At 34.5% G+C, this 11,588-nt stretch overlaps 1 protein-coding gene across 2 annotated transcripts; it reads left to right on the plus strand.

Annotated features, from left to right (window-relative positions):
- On the plus strand, positions 1–5,346 carry LOC134527811 (uncharacterized). 2 transcript variants are annotated; one of them, XM_063360762.1, is made up of 2 exons: positions 1–2,895; positions 2,993–5,346. In XM_063360762.1, exon 2 carries the CDS (start codon positions 3,217–3,219, stop codon positions 4,864–4,866), a length of 1,650 nt encoding a protein of 549 aa, XP_063216832.1. In that variant the 5' UTR covers positions 1–2,895; positions 2,993–3,216; the 3' UTR covers positions 4,867–5,346. The 2 variants fall into 2 exon arrangements, with proteins under 2 accessions (XP_063216832.1, XP_063216831.1); XM_063360761.1 differs by having other exon boundaries at positions 1–2,634; positions 2,725–5,346.
- The last annotated feature ends 6,242 nt before the right edge of the window (positions 5,347–11,588 follow it).

The raw sequence follows: 11,588 nt of genomic DNA on the forward strand, positions 1-11,588 counted from the left end.
ATTGTTATTTCCTTCATCATGAATAAATTCTGGGCATATAGCTGCAAAACAACAATATGTACTGTTAGAGGAATTTCACAATTACACACAAGCACAAAATTTAAAACAGACCAAAATTTACTGCAACAGGGAGGGGGGATGGTTTGCAGAAATTACACTCGCAAATCAAAGGAATCATGAAAGCATAAATACTGAGGAGAAAAATTGCAAAAAATTGATACTTGTAATTGTTGCAGTTTCGCAGTCTGGAAATGAATGAAATCTAAATCAAGCTAGATAGTTATGGAGATAGCTATTTTTCCAGAGCATTGTAACTAGCTCAGAGGGTAGGTTTGTTACTAAAATATCTATGTTTGTATGATACAGTAAAGGTGTGCTAGGTCATAAAAATTAGGATTGGTTAGGTTGGGTTAAAGTCTTGACAGACTGCAAACTGTTTATATTTTGTCGAAAATTTCTTTGAAATATATTTTATGATATTTACATATGTTTAAAGATAATACAAATAGCTATGCAAAAAATGTGGTTAATAGGAAGAAAATAAAAAATACACTATCCTTTGTTAGGACCTGCACTTAGCTTTAAGCTTCAAAAAACGTTGGACTAACATTAAAATTATTTTACCTGTCCTCATTTGTCATCATTATAAAATTGTGGAGTACTGTGGCAGCTTGTACAATTTTGGTGACAGTTTCTGAAGAACCATTAATTGTCTGATTGAAAATCTGCCAACGGCTCGTCAGGATACCAAATGAATTTTCTACTGTTCGGTGAGCCCTACTTAACCGATAATTGAAAATTCTTTCAGCATTTCCCAAATTGCTTTTTTGGATATGGTTTCAATATTACCTCTTTGAAAGGAAATGCAGCATCCGCAACAAACGCAAAAGGTAGTGAAACATCAGTCCCAGGCAATGGTTGTGGGGGTGGAAAATTTATTTCATTTTGCATTACTAATTTCCCAAAAGTAGAATTCGCAAATACACTGCCATCACTGTGGTGGCCATAGTCACCTACATCTACCCATATGAATTTATATTTGGCATTGACAGCTGCCATTAGCACTATAGAAAAATACTTCTTGTAGTTATAATAAAGAGAACCAGATTTTGGTGGTGATTTGCATCGAACATGTTTACCATCCAGTGCTCCTAAGCAATTGGGGAAGTTCCAAATGTCCCAAAAATCTTGAGCAATGTCTCTCCAGTCGTTTTCTGTTGGTTTCTTCATTACTAAAGGAGACAACACTTTCCACAATACTCCGCATACTTCTGCAATTACTTTTCGGGCTGTTGACACACCAATCCGAAAATCCCAAGCAAGTGATTGATATGATCCACCATGGGCTAGGTATTTCAGTGTCATTGCTAGTTTCATGGCAGGGGGTAAAGGTGCCCGACGACTTTTCTTCCGTAAGTCCCGTTTTACCAAATTGAGAAGATGCTGAAATTGGTCACACCTCATGCGAGTTAATTTAAAAAACTGTTTATGATCTTCTCTCTGAAGATAAAGAAACAACTTGTCAAAACATCCTTCTTGTGTTCGGCATCTATTTAATGGGCGTACCCACCAACGGCGCTTTGGTTGCCTAGCAAACACATTGCTACAGTTGTACACGATCATAAACGCACGTAAACATTCCAATAGTGCTGTCACCAACAACAAGTTATCATTTTCCGGCATCACGATTTTCTAAAAATCTACAGTCGTCAAAACGAAAATACAATGTTTACAAATACGAATTGTGAATGTAAATATTTATATTTACCAGGGCTGCCAACACACACATAACTTAAATACCATCTTTAATTTCCGATGTATTTTGTTACGTCATCGTGAGCATCTGTGCGTGTGCGGCAGTAATTGGACCACTTTCTGCAGAAAGGAACCAACCCACAAAAATGGGAAAAATGAGCCAACCTCGTTACTTGAAAAATTATATCTCATTCTACATTCTGCAGAAAGAAACCAACCTCTAACTATTTTGTGCACCTATCTATGTGATTTTTAAAGAAGGACTGAAAGTTACTTGGGATGTATTACATTCTGCAAAAAGGAACCATGTTGTTTGGTTCTTCTTTGCAGAAAACATATAATGGAAATTTTTTTCAGCAGAACAGAACCATGTGAGTTGGTTCCTTTTGTAGAAATGTATACCTATTGTTCTATGATCTGTTTAAAGTAAACATTGATGTTTACAGAGTGCAGATACAGACAATAATGCTAGTTATAGATTTCAAATAGCTATTACAGATTCTTAATGTGGTTAGTGTCTAAAAAATATGGACATTTTTAGCAGGGGTAAAAAATTGGTAGAGCTTTGTATATTACAAAACCCAGCTAACAATAGTGATTGTGAAGCAGGAGAGAGTTTGAGGCAAGTTCAGAGTATTGAGGTAAGTGCAGACTTTAATAACAAAAATAATAATCTAGTTATTTGGTCGATGTAAGTAATTATCATGATATAAATGTGTTATTTTATTTTAGGATGCTTCCAAGGATAATAAAACATGTGATGTTTGGCCTGGAAATAAAATGTTGTTGGATAATCCTGTTAGCAATCCAACAACTGAAAGCAACATTGATACAATACTCCAAGAAGAAGAGGGAAATAGAAGAGAGAATAATGTACAGGTGTGTGCAACATATATTATATTTAATATTGATATAAGTTATTGGTTGGAAATAAAGATTTTTAAATTCAATTATATGTTATTATTTCAGGACCCTGAATGTACTGGACTTCCAGTAGTAACTCTCTGGCAAAATGACTTTGATTCAGTACTGTTGCCAGTACCAGGAGTTGAAATAGAGTTCATTACTGCTAACTTCACAAACACATCCCTGGCTGGAAACCTAACTACAGAGATAAATGGGACTGGCTTTGAAATACACGTTAGTACCTTAAATTTATTATTAATATTATTCTTGGCCTATTTGTTTAAAAATAATATAAGTACACATTTTAATAATAACAATTTAACTATTTTAGGATACTGATCCCATCGAGAGTGTACAACTTTTGCCTGCTGATGAAACTAGTTTAGAAGTAACCAGAAAAAATGCAAACATTGTAGCATCTGCAAGCCATGATATTCTTCAGGGAGAAGAAAATATTAGTGAGGTTAGTGTAAATACAATTTTATTCATGCAACAAACTCAAAAAGTGCTTGGAAACTTAAGTTCTTATAAATAAATTTTTTGTTCCAGGAGAAAATGTTAGTTCACCAAAATGCTGATACCGATTCAGACTTCGCACCTAAACCCCCCGACTCTCCGCAGAAAGGATGTGATCCGCGGCCAAAGCGAGGGCGAAAGAGGAAGCATGAAACTTCAAGAGAAGAAAACAAAGCAAAACGAAATAGAAATGAAGAACATTACAACAACAAAGGTGTAAAAGTTGTAAAATCTTTCAAAGATTACCGATGCAATTGCTCACAAATGTGTCACGAGAGACTTTCAGTAGAAGTGCGAAAAGAACAGTATATAAAATACTGGGAGCTTGGTTCTTATGATGCACAAACCAATTTCATTGCTGCTCATGTGTCTGAAAATACAAAGAAAAGAAGCCAAGGAAAAAATGAAGCAAAGAGATGTTTTTCAAGACGTTACAGATTTGGCAGTGAAAATGTATGTAGGGATATATTTGTCATTACTCTTGGAATTTCAACTAAAAGAGTTAATACTGCACTAAAAAAGTTAAGGACTTCTTCCATTACTGACAAAAGAGGCCACACACAAGGTGGGAAGAACAAGATATCGGATGGCAAGAAACAAGAAGTAGTGAGACAGATTTCCAAAATACCAAAATATAAATCTCATTACAGACGGGAACAAACTGGTGCTAAATTTCTTCCCCCAGGCATGACCTTACAAGATATGTATGGAGCCTACAAAACTGAAGTTTCTGAGCCTGTTAGTTATTCCACTTATAGGCGCATCTTTCTAAATGACTTCAATCTGAGATTTAAAGCATTGAAAAAAGACACATGCAATTCGTGTGATACCTACGCAGCAAAATTGCAGACTCCGTATTCTGAAGAAGAGACATTGAAAATAAAGCAGGATCACGACAAACACATTGATATTGCAGAAGAGGCTCAAAAACTTATGAGGACTAACATGAAGGATGCAAAAGACCAACCTGCAATGGAATGTTTGACATTCGACATGGAAAAAACGTTACCACTACCCAGGATTCCTACCAATGTCATGTTTTACAAGAGACAGTTGTGGTTGTATAACTGTGGCATTCATTCTGGAAAATACAGCAAAGGTTTGTGCTACGTTTGGGTTGAAGGTCAGGCAGGTCGTGGTGCACAAGAAGTTGGATCATGTTTACTCCACCATATTGAAAATAAGATTGAGAAAGACACAAAGACACTTATTTTATGGTCTGATAGCTGTGGTGGCCAAAACCGAAACATAAAATTGACGCTCATTTTGAAAGCTGCTTTGGAATCTCATCCCTCGTTGACAAAAATTCACTTACGGTTTCTTGTATCAGGACACAGTTTCTTACCAAACGATGCTGACTTTTCTGATATTGAAACTGCTCTCAAACATCAGCAGCATCTTTACCTTCCCGAGGACTACAAAGAAGTAATGAAGACATGCAGAAAAAGAAATCCTCTTGAAGTGGTTGAAATGAAAAAATTCATCGGAACATCCCAGCTGGAACAGATGGTTAGCAATAGGAAGATAGATGGGAACAAAGAAAAGGTTTCTTGGTTACAAACCAGAGAAATAATGCTAGAGAAGAACAAGCCTTTTTCTATTTTTCTGAGAAAAGACTTTGTAAGTGAATATTCAGAAATTGATATCAAAAAAACGTCAAAGTGGCCGACCTTTAACCGGTTTCCGTGATAAACTAATACCTCTGTGGGAAAATGGTAAACCAATAGCCATCCCAAAGCTTCGTGACATAGAATCGGTAATGGATTTAATACCTGGTGATGCCAAAGAGTTCTACAAAGCCTTGTTTGGAGCTGCACAAGTAGAAGATGATGTTGATGGCTTCTCAGGAGCACCAGATTTTGATGTGGAATAGTGTAGCAGATGTTACTGTTTTTCAGACTACAAAACCAAATTTTTAAATAGAATCAGTGATGATTGTAATACTTGGTGATGACAAACAGTTCTATACAAAGCGTTGTTCGGAGCTGTACATGTAAAAGATGATGTCGCTGGCATCTAAGGAGTACCACATTTTGACGAAGTGTAGCAAATAGCTGTGGGTTTTAAACTACTAACAAACTACCTACTTATAGTTTTGAAGTATCTAGTAGTAAGTATTTTAATAAAAAATGTTACTATAAAACAGGTTTATCAAGGAAAAACTTTTATTTTATTAGTAGTTGTATGTAAATATATTTTGTATTAAAAAAACTACAAAATGTTTACTAATGTATTTACTTAAAGTTTCTGTCGTATTTATTTTTGTTAATCAAGTGTATTAAAAACTATTAATTTATAAAATCAGAAACACTAATAGTGCAGCTTGGATCATCCAACAAATTAAATAACAATATTATTCTATTCTGCATAAAGGAACCAATAAACAAAAAAACTATTTTAAGTGTTAAATAATAAACTTTATTTACTGAAATTTGGAGGGATGCTGCAGGAGTAATAAAAGAGCTGTAGTAGTGAATATTGACATTCTACACATCCTTCTGAATTGTTTATTGAAGATACACTTTGACTATCATTATCTCAGTTCTTATGTTGTGTGTGTTGGTTCCATTCTGCAAAAAGTGGTCCAATTGTAGTTAAGAGTTAAAACTTATGCGTGTGACCTGTGTGTGAGCGCGTGCGTGTGCGTGTGCGTGTGCTAAATCAATTGTAGCGCCGCCTTAAGAAAATGAGCACACTAATATTGAACCCCAGAAAATAATTTTTTTGTAGATTTCTTCTACAGACATGCATGTGCTTAACAATGGCTAGCGGCCGGAAAAATTAGCAATTTGCGATAGATGCGATTTTTTACTCATTGTTGTTATAAATACTATATTTGCGAAATCGCGGTATAATTGCCATTATCGGGCGAAAATCCACTATAGAATGCAACAAAACGGCTTGAACACACATTCCTCAAAATATTGTTTTTGAAAATAACCACCATAACACAATTACCGTAAACAATAGCTTCTGAAAAGGCTTGTGGAAGGAATAAAATCCGAATCCTAACCTTAATTTATAAAACATTCCTTAATCAAATATCACGCATGATAGTATATAAGTTATTTTGTAAATTTAGTGTTTACGATTTACTCAAGTTACCGTTGAATTTTTAGAAAAGAATGCTCACACTACTTACCGACGCAGTTATTTTGTTTTGTTTGATCACGTCACGTTCGCCTACGTTCGCCTACGTTCGCCATTGCTTGACATTCATCGTGTGTTGCCTGTTCATGAAGAGTATCCAACCTAAGAAAAAATATCCCGGGAAGCGCATCACGGAAACCAACAACCTAGAAAATATATAGGACGTTGACGGGAACGTAGTGAACTTGCAAAGATAAAAATGAAAATATTTTAAATGCTAAATTCTACTACAAATATTTTGGTACGCGGTTGTTTATATTTGTTGATAAACACTTTAGTCTTCAAATATTTTTTTTCTGATCAATATTTTACATAGAGACAAATCATACATTTTGTGGTGCACGTTTAGCGTACTGAAGTTGGCCAACTTGAATCGTCCGTTTGTTTACAAATACCGTTTAATGATTTTGGTAGCTCGGTAAAGTTCTATATTGTATATACCAACACCAACACCGGAAACAAGATGGCGCAGGGTGATGGGCAGAGAAAAATACTACGGCAACCAAAAACATCAAAGCAAAATGATAAAAAAAAATAAAAAAACAATAGCAAATCATTTAATAAACACGTAGTATTATTACTAAAACCCGAAACCATTTTTTATTAAAATAATTAAGAGATAATGGTCAACCTAAATAAAAAATCTTGCAAATGAAATCTTATAAATATATTAATTCATAAGAATAAAATTACCTAAGGATTGTCCGAACATAACACATGATTCCAATGTTAGCTAAAGGTATCCTTTACAATTTGTACCATCCCCAATTTTAAGCTGGGCCGTGAGATCTTCTGTATATACTTTTACCAACAAAAAAGTGCGCCGAATGACTGAACTAACCTGCGCGAAATGTGCTCGAATTAAAGATTTTTTTCCTTAATTCTCAATCTAAAAAAAAAAGTTTCAAATAAGCATATGAAAGTGAAGGTTCTACCCAGCAATAAACCAGAAAATATTTAAGTTTGAAAAATAAGTACTTAAAAAACTCTAGCTAAACATGGACCATTGCATTCCAAATTTTTATTATAAATTTTAATTCATAGGGATCAAACTAAGGATTGTCCGAACATAACACATGATTCCAATGTAAGCTAAAGGTATCCTTTACAATTTGTACCATCCACAATTTTAAGCTGGGCCGTGAGATCTTCTGTATATACTTTTACCAACAAAAAAGTGCGCCGAATGACTGAAGTAGCCTGCGCGAAATGTGTTCCAAAAAAATATTTTTTTTTCTTCATTCTCAACCGAGAAAGAAATGTTTTACAATACGTTTACCAATTTGAAAGTTCTACTCAACAATAAACAAGATAATATTTTAGTTTTAAGAATAACTACTTAAAAAAAAAAAACACTTTTTGAACATGGACCACTGCAGCGAGATTTTTATTATAAATTTTAATTCATAGGGATCAAACTAAGGATTGTCTGAACATAACACATGATTCCAATGTTAGCTAAAGGTATTCTTTACAATTTGTACCATCCACAATTTTAAGCTGGGCCGTGAGATCTTCTGTATATACTTTTACCAACAAAAAAGTGCGCCGAATGACTGAAGTAGCCTGCGCGAAATGTGTTCGAAAAAAATTTTTTTTTTCTTCATTCTCAACCGAGAAAGAAATGTTTTACAATACGTTTACCAATTTGAAAGTTCTACTCAACAATAAACAAGATAATATTTTAGTTTTAAAAATAAGTACTTAAAAAAACTCTAGCTAAACATGGACCATTGCATTCCAAATTTTTATGATAAATTTTAATTCATAGGGATCAAACTAAGGATTGTCCGAACATAACACAATATTCCAATGTAAGCTAAAGGTATCCTTTACAATTTGTACCATCCACAATTTTAAGCTGGGCCGTGAGATCTTCTGTATATACTTTTACCAACAAAAAAGTGCGCCGAATGACTGAAGTAGCCTGCGCGAAATGTGTTCCAAAAAAATATTTTTTTTTCTTCATTCTCAACCGAGAAAGAAATGTTTTACAATACGTTTACCAATTTGAAAGTTCTACTCAACAATAAACAAGATAATATTTTAGTTTTAAGAATACTACTTAAAAAAAAACACTTTTTGAACATGGACCACTGCAGCGAGATTTTTATGATAAATTTTAATTCATAGGGATCAAACTAAGGATTGTCCGAACATAACACATAATTCCAATGTTAGCTAAAGGTATCCTTTACAATTTGTACCATCCACAATTTTAAGCTGGGCCGTGAGATCTTCTGTATATACTTTTACCAACAAAAAAGTGCGCCGAATGTAGAAGTAGCCTGCGCGAAATGTGCTCGAATTAAATATTTTTTTCCTTCATTTTCAATCTAAAAAAAAAAATTTCAAATAAGCATACGAAAGTGAAGGTTCTACTCAGCAATAAACCAGAAAATATTTATGTTTGAAAAATAAGTTCTTAAAAAAACACTAGCTAAACATGGACCACGACAGCCAAATATTTATGATAAATTTTAATTCATAGGGATCAAACTAAGGATTGTCCGAACATAACACATGATTCCAATGTTAGCTAAATGTATCCTTTACAATTTGTACCATCCACAATTTTAAGCTGGGCCGTGAGATATTCTGTATATACTTTTACCAACAAAAAAGTGCGCCGAATGACTGAAGTAGCCTGCGCGAAATGTGTTCCAAAAAATATTTTTTTTTTCTTCATTCTCAACCGAGAAAGAAATGTTTTACAATACGTTTACCAATTTGAAAGTTCTACTCAACAATAAACAAGATAATATTTTAGTTTTAAGAATAGCTACTTAAAAAAAAAAACACTTTTTGAACATGGACCACTGCAGCGAGATTTTTATTATAAATTTTAATTCATAGGGATCAAACTAAGGATTGTCCGAACATAACATTTGATTCCAATGTTAGCTAAAGGTATCCTTTACAATTTGTACCATCCACAATTTTAAGCTGGGCCGTGAGATCTTCTGTATGTACTTTTACCAACAAAAAAGTGCGCCCAATGACTGAAGTAGCCTGCGCGAAATGTGTTCGAAAAAAATATTTTTTTTCTTCATTCTCAACCGAGAAAGAAATGTTTTACAATACGTTTACCAATTTGAAATTTCTACTGAACAATAAACAAGATAATATTTTAGTTTTAAAAATAAGTACTTAAAAAAACTCTAGCTAAACATGGACCATTGCATTCCAAATTTTTATGATAAATTTCAATTCATAGGGATCAAACTAAGGATTGTCCGAACATCACACAATATGCCAATGTAAGCTAAAGGTATCCTTTACAATTTTTACCATCCACAATTTTAAGCTGGGCCGTGAGATCTTCTGTATATACTTTTACCAACAAAAAAGTGCGCCGAATGACTGAAGTAGCCTGCGCGAAATGTGTTCCAAAAAAATATTTTTTTTTCTTCATTCTCAACCGAGAAAGAAATGTTTTACAATACGTTTACCAATTTGAAAGTTCTACTCAACAATAAACAAGATAATATTTTAGTTTTAAGAATAACTACTTTAAAAAAAACGCTTCTTGAACATGGACCACTGCAGCGAGATTTTTATTATACATTTTAATTCATAGGGATCAAACTAAGGATTGTCCGAACATAACACATGATTCCAATGTTAGCTAAAGGTATCCTTTACAATTTGTACCATCCACAATTTTAAGCTGGGCCGTGATATCTTCTGTATATACTTTTACCAACAAAAAAGTGCGCCGAATGACTGAAGTAGCCTGCGCGAAATGTGTTCGAAAAAAATATTTTTTTTCTTCATTCTCAACCGAGAAAGAAATGTTTTACAATACGTTTACCAATTTGAAAGTTCTACTCAACAATAAACAAGATAATATTTTAGTTTTAAAAATAAGTACTTAAAAAAACTCTAGCTAAACATGGACCATTGCATTCCAAATTTTTATTATAAATTTTAATTCATAGGGATCAAACTAAGGATTGTCCGAACATAACACATGATTCCAATGTTAGCTAAAGGTATCCTTTACAATTTGTACCATCCACAATTTTAAGCTGGGCCGTGAGATCTTTTGTATATACTTTTACCAACAAAAAAGTGCGCCGAATGACTGAAGTAGCCTGCGCGAAATGGGCTTGAATAAAATAATTTTTTTCTTCATTCTCAATCGAGAAAGAAATGTTTTACAATAAGTATACAATATTGAAGGTTCTACTCAGCAATTAACCAGAAACTATTTAAGTTTGAAAAATAAGTACTTAAAAAAACGCTAACTAAACATGGACCACTGCAGCCAGATTTTTATTATACATTTTAATTTACAGGGATCAAACTAAGGATTGGCCACACATAACTTCTTATTCCAGCATTAGCCAAATGTTTTCTTTACAATTTGTACCATCCACATTTTTAATCTGGGCCGTGAGATCTTCTGAATAAATACCTACAGCTGTTCTTTAGTATATTTCGTCACATTATAAGCAACGACATTTGTAAGACACAAAGTGTAATATTGAAAATCATTATAGTGTTGGACTAATATGTAACTATTTTTAGGAAACAACCGAAGTCATTAATGCAAGTTAATGATTCTAAATAAATAATTGCTTTCATAATAAGTCTCTTTTTAAGCGAGTGGTTTTGAGAGTAAACTATTGTGCACAACCACTGAAAATAAACTGTAAAATAAACAGTGAATTTAACCAATTATTGTGCTATTAAATATTTTTTTTTATAACTTACGTCTTCTTTCAGACCTGTAAGATGTGAACTACGGTCACATCATTACCATGGACAGTTACTTGCCGTCGGAGTGATTCACTCAGTTTCTAGTGTGAGGCTAAGTTACATTGCACGAGCGTCGGTGGGTCTGGCTACGTGAGGCTTGGTTTCATGTTACACCTAACGGCCGTGTTATAGCGACTGAGAAGACTGAGCGAGTATTGGAGATTGGAACCAGGTCTGCCAACTATCCACCTGCCTAGTGAGTCCCTACTCGCCTGAGGACCAAGGCGAGTACCACAACTTAAAGCGTCGTTTGCTGATCAGCAGTGGGTACCCTACACCCGGAGTCCAGGGAGAGGTTTGGAATTGGTACCGGATCACCAGCGAGTAGCAGAGCCGCGAGCGAGTCGCAGTCCAGGCCGCTGGTTGTGGCTGATCCTGGGGTTGCGCCCAGGACCCAGATGAGGAGAGAGGACCAGGCACAAGCTCAGGCATTCCTGGACGAGATGAACAATCGCCTGGAGATGCGGCCATATCGCTGAGCCGCGAACCGAGAGGCA

The sequence above is a fragment of the Bacillus rossius genome, chromosome 1, assembly GCF_032445375.1.
Source record: "Bacillus rossius redtenbacheri isolate Brsri chromosome 1, Brsri_v3, whole genome shotgun sequence".
In the NCBI taxonomy this organism is placed as follows: domain Eukaryota; kingdom Metazoa; phylum Arthropoda; class Insecta; order Phasmatodea; family Bacillidae; genus Bacillus; species Bacillus rossius.